Consider the following 17,557-nt stretch of genomic DNA (forward strand, 5'->3'; position numbering starts at 1 on the left):
GCGAAATTCTCCTCTGGTGGTATTCTTCTTCACTCTCGTCGTCGGCTATGTGGCACAAACTCGGGGAAGGATAATCTTTTCTACGTATCCCAAAAAGGTCTTTTCCATTTAGATATGTGGACAAATGGATTTATAGGCTCCGTATACGCAGTCATTAGAAAGTCCACTGTATAAATCAAATGCAAAGACTTGTGATGAGTATATTTTTTCCTTGGCAGCAACATTGAATGCGAATATGGGATTAACCAAGTGATTCAAATTCTTACACGTGCATTCCTTCGTGTGAAAGATTTGACAACATTGTCTAATGATTATATCGCACGTGTACCCGAATAAAAATCAATAGGCTCCACCCGATATCGTCTACCCTTATCGGCTTCAACTTGCCAATCGCGGTTTCACAGTAGTCAAAGTACAATTCGTTCGAGTGCCAGTAATTCCTTCGTTCGTAGAACCACGATTGGAGCATTCCTCTAACATGTTCAATCAAGCATACTATAAGGCATTAGTCGTAACTCTTTTAGTTAAGGAATGAAACACTCTACATTGTTGGATGTCATGTTATATCAATCTTCGTTCATTTGGTAAACCCGTGCCACTTGAAAACTGATGTCTTCCAATATTTCGTGACAGTACCGTCTCTACCGGAGTTCATCTCATTTGTCTTGAAACTCTGTCAAGCGAAAATTCCTTACTGCATCTCTTAAATATCCCAACAACCACTCTATCCTTAAAGTTTGTAACCAGATTCTGGTCATATGCCATGTGCACAATCCATGAAATGCTGTTGGAAAAAATGCACGAATAGCATTTGCCGATAGATACATCCGATCTAAACACAAAGCACCAGATTATTGGTTTCTCCATACTAGATTTTCAAGTTTGAACTATAAATCATTCCCATGATGATCGGTTTCATTATTGCATATGCTAGTGGGTATAATTGATTGTTCCTGTTCCATAGAAACTGCAAACCAACCATGGTGCCTTTGTATTTTCCTTTCAATGCGACCCATCAACAATAATACAAGGTCGACAGCTTGCCAAAACCTCTAATACAAGGCCCTAATGCATAAAATATATTTTGAAATTGCACCTATCTTCAAGTTCGATCTCAAAGACTGTACCCGAATTCTCTATTTTTAGCGCTTCTCCATAAGCATGTAGTATGGAGTATGAATATCCTGAAGTACCTTTAGTGGATCATACGCGGCTTCCCTTGCACGCCACGCTTTATCATTAATTAAGTTCATGCCATAATCTCTCTCATATCCTCAACCGATATGACAAGGTTTATAAATACATCTTTTTCCCGTGAACTTACTTTGATTGAGCTGACAACAACCGTAGCAGTACTTGTCTATGGTCGTGATTCTAAAATTTCAATGGACATGTTGTTGTGAACTGCAATACTTTGTGTGATCTTGAATATATCCGACCCTTCCATTTTGACTGCACGAAGACTCCACTTACATGTCCTCCCACATGCATTTGATAGTGAACAAAGATTTGGTTGTTTTCTTGACCTTAAATTCAAAATTTCTTTGTTGATGGACAAATATGATAATCTCATTTTCAAGTCCTTTTTGCTAAAAAATAGTTTATACCAACTTCAATGTCCTCTTGTCCCGGATGAAGAGGTGCCAGGCATAATCAACTATGTTTATATTGAAGACACAGATGGTGGAACCACTGAAACTTTGTAGAACGCGCACATCTCTATGATCAGATCCAGTTTCATTCAATCCTTGCTGTTGCTCATTCACATCCACTGAAGGACCAACAATCCATTATAATCGAGATGTTGATGGTAACAATGTGTAGACAAATAGAATATCATCCTCTTCTCGATGAAACTGATATGATTCCTCGTATTGTCTGTCCACAGCCGTATCATCATACTCACATTTCCAAACCTCATTCCAACCCTTTCATCCTGCTTAGACTTCAACGTCATAGCTATCTAAAGTCTACTAAGCTCTTATCGCAAAACAAGGAAGTGAACATCATTATCAGCCATTATGCATTGTGGAGGGGCTTCAAATCAAGATATATTTAACTTTCAGGATAAGATCAAACTCTAAGAACTGACTTTTGTAACCCTATAAATGCGAGATTTAAGTTCTTCATAATTCAATGTATGAGGCACAACGATTCCTTATCTCTCTCTTCACTTGCCAATCGGGTTTCACAGTAGTCAAAGTACAATGTCGTTCGAGATGCCCAGTAATTCCTTCGTTCGTAGAACCACGATTGGAGCATTCCTCTAACATGTTCAATCAAGCATACTATAGGCATTAGTCGATACTCTTTAGTTAAGGAATTGAAACACTCTACATTGTTGGATGTCATGTTATCATATCTTCGTTCTATTTGGTAAACCCGTGCCCACCTTTGAAAACTGATGTCTTCCAAATATTTCGTGACAGTACCGTCTCTACGGAGTTCATCTCATTTTGTCTGAAACTCTGTCAAGCGAAATTCCCTTACTGCATCTCTAAATATCCCAACAACCATGCTATCCTTAAAGTTTGTAACCAGATTCTGGTCTATATGCCATGTGCACAATCCATGAAATGCTGTGGGAAAAAATGCACGAATAGCATTGCCGATAGATACCATCCGATCAAACACAAACACCAGATTATTGGGTTCTCCGATACTAGATTTCAAGTTTGACATAAATCATTTCCATGATCGATCGGTTTCATTATTGCATATGCTAGTGGGTATAATTGATTGTTCCTGTCCATAGAAACTGCAACCAACATGGTGCCTTTGTATTTTCCTTTCAAGTGCGACCCATCAACAATAATACAAGGTCGACAGCTTGCAAAACCTCTAATACAAGGCCCTAATGCCATAAACATATATTTGAAATGCACCTCATCTTCAAGTTCGATCTCAAAGACTGTACCCGAATTCTCTATTTTTAGCGCTTCTCCATAAGCATGTAGTATGGAGTATGAATATCCTGAAGTACCTTTAGTGAGATCATACGCGGCTTCCCTTGCACGCCACGCTTTATCATAACTTATGTTCATGCCATAATCTCTCCTCATATCCTCAACGATATGACAAGGTTTATAAATACATCTTATTCCCGTGAACTTATCTTTGATGAGCTGACCAACAACCGTAGCAGTTACTTGTCTATGGTCGTGATTCAAAATTTCAATGGAACATGTGTGTGAACTGCAATACTTTGTGATCTTGAATATATCAGACCCTTCCATTTTGACTGCACGAAGACTCCACTTACATGTCTCCCCAATGCATTTGATAGTGAACAAAGATTTGGTTGATTTCTTGACCTTAAATTCAAAATTTCTGTTGATGGACAAAATAGATAATCTCATTTTCAAGTCCTTTTTGCTAAAAAATAGTTTACCAACTTCAATGTCCTCTGTCCCGGATGAAGAGGTGCCAGGCATAATCAACTATGTCTTATGACTTGAAGACACAGATGGTGGAACCACTGAAACTATTGTAGAACGGCGCACATCTCTATGATCAGATCCATTTCATTCAATCCTGCTGGTTGCTCATTCACATCCACTGAAGGACCACAATCCATATAATCGAATGTTGATGGTACAATGTTGGTAGACAATAGAATATCATCCTCTTCTCGATGAAACTGATATGATTCCTCGTATTGTCTGTCCACAGCCGTATCATCATAACTCACATTTCCAAACCTCATTCCAACCCTTTCATCCTGCTTAGACTTCAACGTCATAGCTATCTAAAGTCTACTAAGCTCTTATCGCAAAACAAGGAAGTGAACATCATTATCAGCCATTATGCATTGTGGAGGGGCTTCAAATTCAAGATTATATTTAACTTTCAGGATAAGATCAAACTCTGAAGAACTGACTTTTGTAACCCTATAAATGCGAGATTTAAGTTCTTCATAATTCAATGTATGAGGCACAACGATTCCTTTCAACTGTCCCTCAATATACGAAGTTTCATCTCATCCCAATCACCTCCAAATCGAATAAATAGACACTTTTCTGTCATCCTACAAAGCAAGAGAACATTTGTCATTAAGTTGTACAAGCAATTGAAGTGTACTCTCGTTCTCTCTCTTAATCTCGCTCTCTCTTAATCTCACTCTCTCTCTTACTCTCTCTTTCTTACTCTCTCCCAATACAAAATTTCGCAATGTTACATTTTCAGAAATAACACAAAAAATAATTAAACATACTCAAAATAATTCACCTTTCTAAAAAAGTTGTTCCTTTATGAGAAAGCCTCGTCTTAGAAATTCTCGTTAAAAAAATCTCCATTCAACAAAACACTGTCGAAAACCAGAGAAGTAATCACATTTGAAATGAAGTTTAGAGTTTAAAGAAATCACCATTGTATTGTGTTTAGGTATTATTGATTTGATTTGAGACTTCTGTCGTGAAAATTGTCAAATCATTCGTACACTAACGAGTAATCAGATCAAACCAGGGTTCAAACGATAGCATTTAATCAGATGAGAGCGAGATTTACCTTGTGAGGCCGGTGTAAGGGCAATTTACGTAATTTGGTATGATGATGATGTCAGGAGAGGATCAATTGACATTATTTTTTAAAAATAGGTCATTTGACATTTTGGACCAAAAAATTGGGTTATCCATACAAATTTCCCTCCAACCATCCTATAATTCTATTATTCTAATAAGTTAAAATAATATTAATAAAAAATATCCAAAGATTTTAATCAAAGGTTGAAGATACAAACCAACGAGGCCATGTTTTTAAAAACATGAAAAGAAGTTGCTATTCGATTGAATTTATATATATATATAGCAGAATATATATATATATAAAAAGACAGGGCCCACAGAGAAATAATGCAGGGCACGTGGGACCCACATTCATTCCATTAAGATAACGAGATACCATGAATCTTAATAGAGATGCGACGTACTAGATAATATCTCTACCTCTCTCTTCCTTGTCGTCCTTTCTCCTTTAAGCAACTTCGAAAAACTTTTGAGATTTCAGTTTGACAAAAGTTTCAAAACTATTTTTCTTCAACTTCGATAACTTCACTTCCCACGCGCCGCCGCCTCCTCCTCCCACGCGCCTCTACTCCCTTTACTCTTTTTTGTCCTCTTACTTTCCAACTCCCTTTCTTCGCTGTCCACTTTGGCTCCACTGTTCCTCTTTTTTTGGATTAGTGGAGAGGAATTCCAACTTCCCCCCTTCTACTTCAACTCCTCTTTCTCTTTCTATGATTCTTCAGAGCTAAAGCTTAAGATCTGAGTTGGGTTTTTGCTTTTTGGTCGGAGTTTTGAAGGAGGGGGGGCTGTCGGAGGCCTTTATGATTCCGAGGCCTCTGATGAGAAGAAGAGCAAAATGGGGGGAGTCACTTCTTCAATCGCTGCTAAATTCGCCTTCTTCCCACCCACTCCGCCCTCTTACACTGTAATCACCGACGAATCCCGCGATGGCCGTCTCTACATTCCCGAGATTCCCAGACGCGACGATGTTGATGTTCTTCGTCTTCGGACTCGTCGAGGGAATGATATTGTGGCTGTTCATGTTAAACACCCTAAACCTTCCGGTACTCTGCTCTATTCTCATGGGAATGCTGCTGATTTGGGCCAGATGTTCGAGCTTTTTGTCGAATTGAGCGTTCGGCTTCGTGTTAATCTTATGGGGTAATTTTTCTTGTTCTTTTTTCTTTTTATGGTTGTTTGTTGATACCGGCAGCACCTAGGTCATTTCCCCCTTGGTTAATTCTGTTTGTTCTAATGGGGGTACTGCTTAATTGAGTAAGTTTTCGTTACTATGTGTGAGGGATTTCTCTCTCCTTCTTAATTTGGAAGCGGTGTAGTTCATTTATGATGGAAAAATTATAACGAAATGGTTCTCTAACACAGGCCGCAAGCATTGATGGGTGTTTCGATCCGACATTTAACTTCAGTTTAAATTATTAGGAATTAATGTTCAGGAAGAACATTTGTTATGTGAACTGTTCGCGTTTTCATGTGTTCCAATTCGATTATTTTGTGTGGAAAGCTGTCAACTCATTCCCTTTAGAGAACTCGGTGGGTGAGGACTTATATCCAAGCTTCTAATTTTAAATAATATCCTCTTGGAAATGAAGCGAAGTAATTGATTGTCTAAGATTTGTTTTTCTCCATGGAAGTGTGGGAAAGGGATGGGAGAGACGCAGTAACAGGGAGGAGATGGAAGCATAGAAGTGTGAATTTTGCTCAAACTGTGCTTTAGAAGCAAAGTCATGAGAAAGGAATATTTATGCATACTCTTTATGTATTTAAACTTAAAATCTAATTTAATTTTTTAACTCAAGGAACCACTCTTCCAATCACTCGATGATAGTACTAAGCAAGGTACTTGAACTCGGTTTTCAGAGTAGGATCCCTATCTTCTCAATTTCTCATTGGTAGGTTTTGAAGGAAACTGGGCACTAAGCTAGTGTGAGTATTTGTTTATTTGTGCTAGGTGATATGCAGTGTAAGGATGTTGGAGTACAACTCATTTCTATCTGCTTGATTTGATTGGTAGTTTGATCATTATACAGCGGGATAAGTGAATGATGGAAGAATTTGGATACTGTAAGGTGGTGATCTGCAATTGAGATTTGCTATAGATATTTTGGGGCTTTGGGAATTATATTGATATTGATCCCTACTCGGACTTTCATAAGGTTCTTTGGCATTCATTGTTTAATGGTTAAGAAATAATCCTTTGGCAGTATGTTAATTCATCATACTTTAGAACATTTGATTAGGGAGAATCAAAAGGGTTTATGGGTGTAGATGGGTCGTGGGAGGAGGTATGTAACTTGGCATGCATAGTGCTTTCTCTTTGGACTTTTCTGTGAGTTTTGTTTTCTAGAAAAGATTAATGATTGTCATCTGTTTCTCTCTACATTTGGAGCCTCTTTTTGTGATTCATATTTGAGGTTTCTTTTGCATGTGTGACCATCTACTTTTGAAGTATCATTCATTTTCATGAAAGTTGGTTTGTTATTTTGGGGAAAAAAAAAACGATACGATTAGGCAGTTACTTTACCTTGGAGAACTTTTCTGCTAATTACACATGAAAGCAATGATTAAAATCCCTTTACCATTTGTAACTGCTGAATCTGGTGCAATCATTGTACCCAAATTTCTTGAAGTATTATTTAAACTGTATCTACTTGCCGAATTGGTTTATGCTCCTTTACTTTCTATCTTATGCAGGTATGATTATTCTGGTTATGGACAATCAACTGGAAAGGTAGGATGCCTTTTCCTTTCTCTTTCTACTTTGTAAATTTGTATGGGTATTGCTCGTAAAAATTTTCGTTTCTTTTGGATGACTCTTCCAGAGAAAATGTATCTAGAAATGAAATAATGCCATGATGTAGTTGTGTTTTGAAATTTATGCTTGGGCATTTTTCAAGTTTTAGTGCATGCTTAAGTTAGGGTATATTCGTTTATGTGAATTGAGGACATACTAGCCACTTCTCATAATCTGAAATGCTCAATCTATGCGTGATCACTTTTCAAGTTTTGGTGCACGCTTAAGTTAGGGTATATGCATTTGTGTGAATTGAGGACATACTAGCCTACTTCTCATAATCTGACATGCTCAATTGGACCACATTTTTTGTTTCTCTTTCGAAGTCCAAATATTTTATTATTATTCATATTTTTTGTCCTTTTCATTATTTAGGGTAAATTACCCTTTTGGTCCACACGGTTTCATTAATATGTTTGTTAGGTTCATGAGTTTTCAAACATTTAACCCTTAAATTATGAGAAATAGGTTTAAAAGCCCCCTTAGTGACATCTGTTTTTGAGTTCAACAATTGCAAATTTGCAAGGGTGGGCGATTTACCCTTGTTTGTGTTTAATCCCCTATAGATGTCCTGCTCATGTATTGAATACATTTTGATTGATAATAAAGTTTTTGTTGTTTGATTCTTGGAGAATTTACGACCTTATTTGAACAGGATCTGTCAACCTGTGTCCTTGAGTTCTAAAGATTATTGGAGAATTCGCTCCCTAATAATTTTTAGGCTACATCAATTTGGTATGCGAACAACCACTTGGGCTAACGTTGACTGACGCCAGTGGAAGCTAGGAAACTTTTGGCATTGTTAATTGTATGAGGGAGCTTCATGAGATATGCTTGTTGCCGAACAACCACACCTAATTACTACAAGGGAACCCTTTAAGGTAGAAAAAATTCAAAGAATTGTCCAAGAAGTGGAATTTTTCAATAGGGATAGAAACTACTATTCTGGTTATGAAAAATGACCTAGAATGGCGGAAACCTATGAAAAAACACTCAATTTCTACATCAACCCTAAAGCATGGGAGCAAATGAAGCAACAAGTGGCCAAGGTCCAGTGTATCTTGGGAAAGTTGACTCAGAATTTGGACCACGTTTCAAAAAAATGGCAAGAATTCTGTAAAGAAAGACTTAAGTATGATGCAAAAGCAATTCAAGAAAATTGAGAAATGAATTTGGGTAGAAAATCCACACTAAATTTTATTCATGAAAAAAGAAAACCGATGTAAGGATGAAGATTTGATCTTGAAGAAACCACACAAAGTCGAAGATGAAATTCAAGTGGATGAAATTGAACCCAAATTGAGGATTGAAGATAGGAGCTGGTGGTATCAACATAAAATAAAAAACGTGAGCATGGGATTTAAAATAGCAAATAAGGACCTAAGTAAAGTATCGTGCGCGAAGGAGAAGGAGAAGATGCCTTAGTGGAGGAAGAAGGCAGTAGCCTTGCACGACTCGGTTCGAAGAACACCCTAGCGATGTCGTGTGGGAAGATGGTGAAGTCAATGAGACTCTTGCCAAATCTAAGCTTGCATGCTTCAATCTGTTAGAGAAATCGAGGGTGAAAGTTGAGGACGAAGTATTGCATAAAAGAGATGACGTAGGACTGTTGGAGAAACGCATGGAGAAGATGACAGAGGAAATTTTGCATGCAAAGGATTTTTTTCTGGTTTGAGCCCAAAACCAGTTTGACCCCACCCACGTGATTTTCACTTTAGCCATTGTGAACAATGCCCTTCAAACGAAATTCTGGTTTTTTCAACCCTAGCCCTATCAAGTCAGTTTTAATTCCAAGCCCATTTATTATTGAATGGTATGACCCAATGCATACCCAAACCGCTCAATCCATCATCCCAAGCCAGATTAAATTTTCCCAACTTTTTTTTTTGTGAGTTTTCTTCACCACTTTATTCTTTTGTTGGTGGTTTTTGGTTTGTTAGATTGGATAAGTTTGTTCGTGCAATGCAAAGCCTGTTTGTACTTAGGTTCTCTTACTTTGATAAGAAAACTTTTGCACAAGATGTAGGTGGTTGGTTTGGTCGTGAATGTGTTTATATCATTTTCTTTTTGAAACTCGAGGACAATTTTTATTTTTATTTTTTCCTTCCAAAAGGATATAGAATGATGGAGGTTGGATTAGGGTAATTTTGTTAAATCCCTAGGTTAATCCTATTTACTTTCATTAGTTTTTAATCCTTCATAGATAGAGGCCTCTCTCTTGTATTGAATACATTTTGATTGTTAATAAAGATATTGTTGCTTTATTCTTGGAGGATTCACTCCTTAGTCATTCTTAGGCTACATTAGTGGGGAATCAAACCATTGACCTTTAAAATGGTAATTTACTAATTTCTCCTTGTCCACGGAGTTATCTCAGATTGATCCTTAACTAATAGATCTATTAAACTCTTAATGGAAGATTGACCAAGATTTATCATTAGTTGATGCGACAAACTAATGTGTAAAGAAAATTATCTCTCTCCTTTCTTTCCCCCCTTTCTCCCTTTTCACCTCCCTTAATGGTTGACACTCTTCACCTCTCTTTAGATTTCCATTACATGTGCCTCTCCCTCCCCATATCGTCAACAACCCTCCCTTTCGATGCTTCTCCCCTTCGGCAATTTCTTTTCCACCCCTTCCCTTTGATTTTGTTTCACTCCTTGTTATGACTCAAGCTTTGCCATGACACTGCCATGTAATCTCTTTTCTCCCTTTAATGGCAAGTGACTATTTATTCCCTAGTTCCTAGACTTTGGAGGTAACTCTATATGTCCTTTAATTTTCTTTTCTTGTTTTTTTCCCAGATTGTGAAGATTTGATTTTTGCATGTGATTCTTGTTATTGGCTGTGGGTTATAGTGATGATGTAGATTATGATGGAGAAAGAAGACTCTTGGAGAAATGAAAATCAGCGTCGTTTAGAAATGTTGATTATGATGGGGAAATGAAAATCTAAAGGGAGAGTGGCGGTGCAAGAGGAGGGTAAGTGGGGGAGATGAGGAGGCGATGATAACGATGATGAATATTGGAGGGGAAAAAAGACGATCAACAAACTCATAGCAGTCGTGATGGCTGCCCAACAGTGGTGACCATATTTGTTGGGGAAAAGATTTCCCCTTGGAATGGATCAAAGGGCCCATAAATTCTTGTTTGCACAAAGGGTGATCCAACCTCAATACCAACAATGGATTTATAACTTATTGGTGTATGATTTTGAGGTTTGATATAAACCGGCCTAATAATAAGGTGGCTGATGCTTTGTCTTGTCTTCCATCCATCACACACTTGGCCAACCTTTCTATTCCTACCATTATTGACATTCAAGTGATTTTAGCTGAGGTTTTGAGTGATCGGAAACTTAGTGAGGTGATCCAACAGTTGCAGTCTAATGAGGACAATGTGCCAAAATTTGCGTTGCATTAGGGCAAATTATTGTATAAAGGGCGATTTCTCTTGTGCGCTCCTCGACCTTAATTCCTTCGATCCTTCAGGCTTATCATGCCTTAGTATTTGGAGGACATTTTGGGTTCTTACACACTTATAAACACTTGACTAGTGACTTTTACTGGGGAGGAATGAAGCAAGACACTAAGAAACGTGGAAGAGTGTCTTATCTGTCAACGCAATAAAACTTTGGTAGCTTCCCTCCCGGGCCGGTTACTCCCACTCGAGATATCAGACAAGATTTGGAATGATGTATCCATGGACTTCATTGAAGGTTTGCCTAAGTTCGGAGAGTGTGGCGCTATTTTGGTGGTAGTGGATCGTTTGAGTAAGTACTCCCATTTTGTTCCCCTCAAAACACCCCCTCACGGCAAAAATCGTGGTTGATGCTTTTATCCAGGAAGTTGTGCTTCTCCACGGCTTTTCAAAATCCATAGTAGCCGATAGAGACAAGGTAATTCTCAGTCGTTTTTGGTGAGAATTATTTCGTGTAGATGGAACGTAATTACATTAGAGTTCGTCCTACCATCCACAGTTTGACGGCCAACAAATGTGTTGAGGCTTTTTTACGTTGCTTTTGTAGTGAGCATTGAAAACAGTGGCTAATGTGGTTACATTGGGCAAAGTACTGAGATAACTCTACTTATCACATATCTATTGGCATTACATCATTTCAAGGTGTATACGGTCCACCACCATCCCCTTGCTTTCCTATGGGGACACTATCAAACTCCCAATGCCACTCTTACGACTAGCTGGAGATAGAGTGAAGAAGTTTGCTGATTGCAAGTGTCGAGAGTTGAACTTTGTTGTGGGCGACTAGATTTTCTTGGAGCTCTAGCCATGTAGACAAATTTCCTTAGCCAAGCGCCCAAATGAGAAACTCTCTCCATATTACTTTGGCTCTTACTAGGTGGAAGAGAAGATTGGGCTTGTGGCCTTTGCACGGTTGAAGCAACTATACACCTAGTTTTCCATGTCTTGCAACTCAAATGTTGCTTGGGTGCTCATCATGAGGTTCAATCTGATGCTCCATTTTTATCCGATTCATTTGAATGGGTCGTCGAGTCGTCAGAAGTATTTGCTTATCGAAAGAGCACACTTCCGGATGCTACCGAAGTGTTGATTAGTTGGAAAGGCTTATTGAAACATGCAACTATTTGGGATGTGCTGAAGGATTTCAAGCGTCAGTTCCCTACCTACAACCTTGAGGACAAGGTTAATTTGAACCACTAGGGTAATGTAGGCCACCGATTTTGTATCAATACTAGAGGAAGGGTAAGAAGGTAAATGTAGGGAGACAAATTCATTACGTGAGGGGAAGGGCTGAGGGAATGAGAGTTGTTGTGGGGGCCAGTCGTTTGTTATGTTGCCAGGTAAGAGAGAGTGAGGATATAAGTTCATTGTTGCTTTATTTCTTATTTTTTGGTTTTAGAGAATTCTCACAGAGAGAGAAGAGAGAGTCGGGATATTGTGAAGCCTTAGGGATTTTGATTGAGCTTGTGATTGAACCAAGTGAGGATATAAGTTTCGTTGTTGCTTTATTTCTTCTCTTTTAGTTTTAGAGAATTCCCACAGAGAGAAGAGAGAGTCGGGATATTGTGAAGCCTTAGGGATTTTGATTGAGCTTGTGATTGAACCACATTAGACATTACTACGGGTCTTGTTCGGCCATGGGTTAATAACCAATGTAGAATTGCAAAATTTAATCTGAACCCACAAGATTAGACCCAATGGACTGTACAACTTTTGAAAAATCTGCTGAAAATCTGAACTAAATAAAATTTCCAATAAAACTTGTCTATAGTACCAGAAAACAAAGAACCACAAAACTAGAGAAGATTCTGGCCATGCACGTGCTCTCACGCACTGGCTGGAACTTGTGGCAGCACATGAGGTCCACGCGCAGATGATCTTCTTGCCAAATTTGGGATTCCAGGAAAATGGGCCATCTATTGGGGATGGCGGTGACGAAAAATAACACTGAAAACAGACCTCGACGGCGGCACTTCCAAAAGTGGGCCAAACACAAAACTCAAGTTAATGACCAATCTCTAAAAAAAGTTCTCCAAAGCTCGAACCCTAAGGTCCACAAATCTCTAATCCCTCACAAAGCCCTAATTGCTTTTCCTAGTGCTCTCATATGATAATGTTAGAATTAATATGAGAGAATTCATCAAGAATTAATATGAAAGAATTCATCAACATTAGAGTTTGATATATATAGGCATACATGAAAATCCTAAACTGAGAATAGTAAATTACAATGAAAGACAAAAGACTAATAAAGTCCTATTACATATACACTATAACAGTAATTACCACAAATTTCCAATTAAAAAACACAGGCAATGTTTCCAAATGTCTCAAAAACCCTAACAACATTGATTTTTGCAAATGTCCAATTTCATGAACCCTACCAATGCTGATTTCATCAAATGTCCAATTTAAAAAACTCTAATGAGGCCCCAACCATTGACAAGAGGGAGAGACAGTAGCACCAGGGAACCTTAGTGGACAAGGAGGAGAAGTTGGGAAGAAGAAAGGAGAGAGTTGATGCCTCCTCACATTGTCCAATCATCAAAAAGTTTTATATAAATTTTATATAAGTTTCCCAAAGCAGCAAGTCCAGTCATCAATGCAATTTAAAGAGACTCCCCATGGATTAGTGAAATAAGACACGATACCGGGAAAGTGTCTTGTTCACTTTCTAGATTTTATAGCATCCATCAACAGGGATGGGGTTGAACTTAATTCTAAGAATCAAAGAAACAGTTTAAACAGGCTCATTACTAATAAATGACTGCAACAGAAATTTTAGTTTGTCTAAATAAAAGTTTGCTGAAGTTTTGGACTTGTAAGCATATCAGTTTTAGTTGTTCATGGTAGATATTTTCATATTGTTATTTGAATAAGAATGATCACAATATCGTCAATGTTGAAATTTATTTAGCCATGTGAGTTATATATGCTCCCGTTCTTACCAGTGCAAACCCAGATGACTAGTTTCTTACGTTATTTGCCAAATAATATATTGCTCTTATATGATAATATTTTGTTCATTAAATGCTAGTAGGAAATTATTTGTAGCTTGCATCTTAATGATGCTTCATGTTAGTTGCTTGTATTCTATTTTTTTTTTCAATGAAAGATGTTTCTTAAAAAGAAAAAAAAGATTTATCTGAAAATATTATAAATTTTATCTTGAACCTTTCCTTCTCCTTTGAAAAGGCTTCAAATTACTTTCTGAACTAGCAATATTCAGCTGTTGGTTGATTGTGGAATAGTTAAAGAGGTCCAGTACAGGGTTTGAATATTGTGGATTAATATAAACCTTAAATTTTTTTAAGCATTATACCTGTGGAATGACTTTGCTTTAGCTCTGACTACCTACTGGGATTGTCATTGTCATTTTGATGAGTGCTGAGTTTTGCTCCTCAATAAGCCTTAGTAACATTTTATACTATTTTCTTTTGGAACAGCCAACTGAATATAACACATATGCAGACATTGATGCCGCATATAAATGCCTCAAGGAACAGTATGGGGTAGATGATGAACAACTAATATTATATGGTCAATCTGTTGGTAGTGGCCCTACGCTTGATCTTGCTTCACGATTATCGAACTTGAGAGGTGTAGTTTTACATAGTCCAATCTTATCTGGACTGAGGGTATTGTACCCTGTCAAACGAACTTATTGGTTTGATATCTACAAGGTACATTTTGCTACTTTGTCATCACTTGTTTAATTCAGAAGTTAGTGTCTCATTGTTCTGTTTCGTTGTTCAGAACATCGACAAAATTGGTTTGGTGAACTGTCCAGTTTTAATCATACATGTAAGTCTCTCTTTTTAAATATCTCCTCTTTCTTACACAGTCATACCTATAGAGATCAGTATGATCAGAAAGATTAAATCTACGCACACTTTAGCATGAAGGCAATTCTCTCTTACACCAGGGCACAGGTTTAATAAACACTAAAGCTTTCAAATCAGTATCTGTAGTCATAAGCAATCATGTAAATTAAAGTTACGAAGTATACAAGAATATGAGACATGGTACATGGATGCAATCATATGAGCACCGGAAAGACACATATATGAAAGCATAAAAAGTTGAAAGTCAAATAAAAGCCAATATGTCCATTTATATGTTAAAAGAAACAAGTTTGAAGTATCTACCTCTTGAAATATAATATTTGTTCAATATTACTATTTATTTCTATTTGTTATGTGTAACAAGTGTTTGATATGTGTAAACAAGTATTAGATTCAGATTCAATATGTTCAATGTGTTAACTAATGTATAATAAGTGTGGGAGTGTCTGAATTGTGACTGTTAGCACACTATACCAATTAAAGTGTCCACGCTTCATATGTTCCATGAGCAAACTTTTATCAGAGGATGCAAGCAAACGATTAAAGATTGTTAAGAGGGTCATGGGGATAAGGGGGTGGCAATAGGGGTGCGCATAGCTTTCATATACAGCGCTTAATTTTGATTGTGCAATGATATCATTTCTTGTCAAACAATTTTGTTAACTATCCAATCATTTCATCCCGTCAGATTCATTGCATGGTCACTGAGTTAATGGTTTCAAATAAGAGGTGGAAAAAATGGACTACTGGCCTTATGTGTTTGTCTCGCAGGGGACAGCTGATGAAGTTGTTGATTGGTCCCATGGAAAGCAGCTTTGGGAGCTTTGCAAGCAAAAGTACGAACCTCTTTGGCTAAGTGGAGGTGGGCACTGCAATCTTGAGCTCTACCCCGAGTTCATTAAACATTTAAAGAAATTTGTACAGTCACTTGGAAAATCAAAAGCATCAACTAATGGTTCTGAGAAAGCTAAAGTAGAAATTGACAATCAGAACAAACCATCTGAAACTGGGCCTTCAGATACGTTCGAATTGGCTGCCAATCTTCCTGAAGTTTCCCGAAACAGTTTAGATAGTCGACTTGAGAAGTCAAGAAAAGCAAACAAACCTGAGAAATCTCGTATGAGCACTGATCGTGTCGATAGGTTTAGGAAAAGAAAGGGCTTAGTGTGGTAATCGATTATATCAATTCATCTCAAATAAGCTATGCACTAAACTCAACCGTGATCCCCTCTTTAATGACGCATCCATTCTACCAGCAACGTACCAATTGTGTGTGATTCCTTTTTTTTTCCCCCACTTTTCATATTTATGTATGTTCACAGATGAACTTTTCATTTACATCCCTTTTGTACAAACAGCAACAAGATAAGAGCAAAACCTTTGCAGTTTTTGCAGATCAATTATTGTCTTAGATGAATTTCCTTCTGCATTTTTCTCATTGTAGGTTTTAACAGGCTGAAACGTTGGTGTACCATGATGGGCAATTCAATTCCCTGTATCTAACTTTAAGCATTTCATTTGGTGGTTGGATGTTAGGGAGGTGGGGCTACTACCTTTTTCAATGTCAGGCTTGCATGCACCACTCGTTATTTTGTTGAAACCAACCTTTTATCATTGAAAGGAAGGTGGAAGGGTCTTTACTGTTTTGAATAATGTGTATTGCCTTGAAAAGATTAAAAAAAAAAAAAAAAGAAAAGAAAAAGAAAAAAGGAAGCAAGGTAGTCAATCTCTGTTGTATTACTTGCACTCTACTTGCTTTTGGTAGTAGTTGATTTTTCCCTCTTGCAATGGTAAGCTTGCAATGGGTAAACTTATGTAAAATGATAATTTTTCTAAGCTTTTCTCAGTTGCAGAAAGTTGTAGTTAATCATAGTTTTAGAGGCCCTCATTTCATTGTTTAATATAATAGGTTTTCTTGAGGGAGAAAATGCCTTGATTTGTGATTTCTTTTATACTATGTACTTTGAGAAAAAAAGAGAATGAAACACTTCCATTCCTTTGTACTATACACTTCAAAAGCAGTAAAAGATTACGGCTGCTTTTCCCATTTTTCAGTTTTTTAAGAGTGGAATTTGGGAGTGTTTTGAGTTGGAGAATGATATGACCAGCTTTTCAACTAATGTTTCCACAAGTTTGACTAACCGAATTGTCTGGAAAGGAGTGAATTTATTCTGTAACATACCAGAAGACAACAGGCTTGGTGGATTCTTGAACTCTATGTGATTGAAGGTTTTATTCGATGGTGTGAGTGAGTGACTTCACAAATTGCCCTGGAAAGGAAAGGAATGACAGAATGACAATTTGTTCTGTAACATATTGGTAGTGGTAGACCTGACCTCATCAATAACCGGCCACATTTGTTCTTGGATGAACGTTGGTCGTCCATACCAATGGAATTGAAAAGTATGACAATTTTTCTAAGACAACAATGGCTATATTTCTCTCATCACCTTGTCCATTAGATTAGCAAATCCTAAGTTTCTGCTTATATGAAGCAATGCATACAAGCTTTATGTGTTTTCATCATAGAAATGGATAGCCATTTTACATAAATATTTTCTAGTTTTAGGATGTGTTTGGATTGACTTTCTAAGTGTTTATAAATACAAAAAAAAAGGTGTTTATAAATACTTAGAAAGTCAATCAAAACGGGCCTCTTTAGTCACTAAAACAACCTCTATTTATTTGATGAAAAGAAAATTTCTGCACAGGTATGCTAAAATAATACACAAAAGCACGCTAAAAGTCAATTCATGTGGTTTGGTAAGTCTCATGGGGAGAAATAGCTGCGGAGTTTCAGCATAATATTAGAACTTTGATAATCAGCCATAATCATCCCCTTATTTAAACAATATGGAACTTTGATCGCATTCTCCCTTAACATTTTCATAATAATTAATCCAAAAAAGATCAGAAAGA

At 37.3% G+C, this 17,557-nt stretch overlaps 1 protein-coding gene across 1 annotated transcript; it reads left to right on the plus strand.

Moving 5' to 3' along the window:
• The first annotated feature begins 4,947 nt into the window (after window positions 1–4,947).
• Window positions 4,948–16,063, plus strand: LOC120082836 (alpha/beta hydrolase domain-containing protein 17B). The gene is made up of 5 exons (XM_039038168.1): window positions 4,948–5,663; window positions 7,215–7,251; window positions 14,240–14,476; window positions 14,550–14,597; window positions 15,410–16,063. Exons 1-5 carry the CDS (start codon window positions 5,359–5,361, stop codon window positions 15,809–15,811), a joined length of 1,029 nt encoding a protein of 342 aa, XP_038894096.1. The 5' UTR covers window positions 4,948–5,358; the 3' UTR covers window positions 15,812–16,063.
• Window positions 16,064–17,557: the final 1,494 nt, after the last annotated feature.

Source organism: Benincasa hispida, chromosome 8 (assembly GCF_009727055.1).
Source record: "Benincasa hispida cultivar B227 chromosome 8, ASM972705v1, whole genome shotgun sequence".
NCBI lineage: Eukaryota > Viridiplantae > Streptophyta > Magnoliopsida > Cucurbitales > Cucurbitaceae > Benincasa > Benincasa hispida.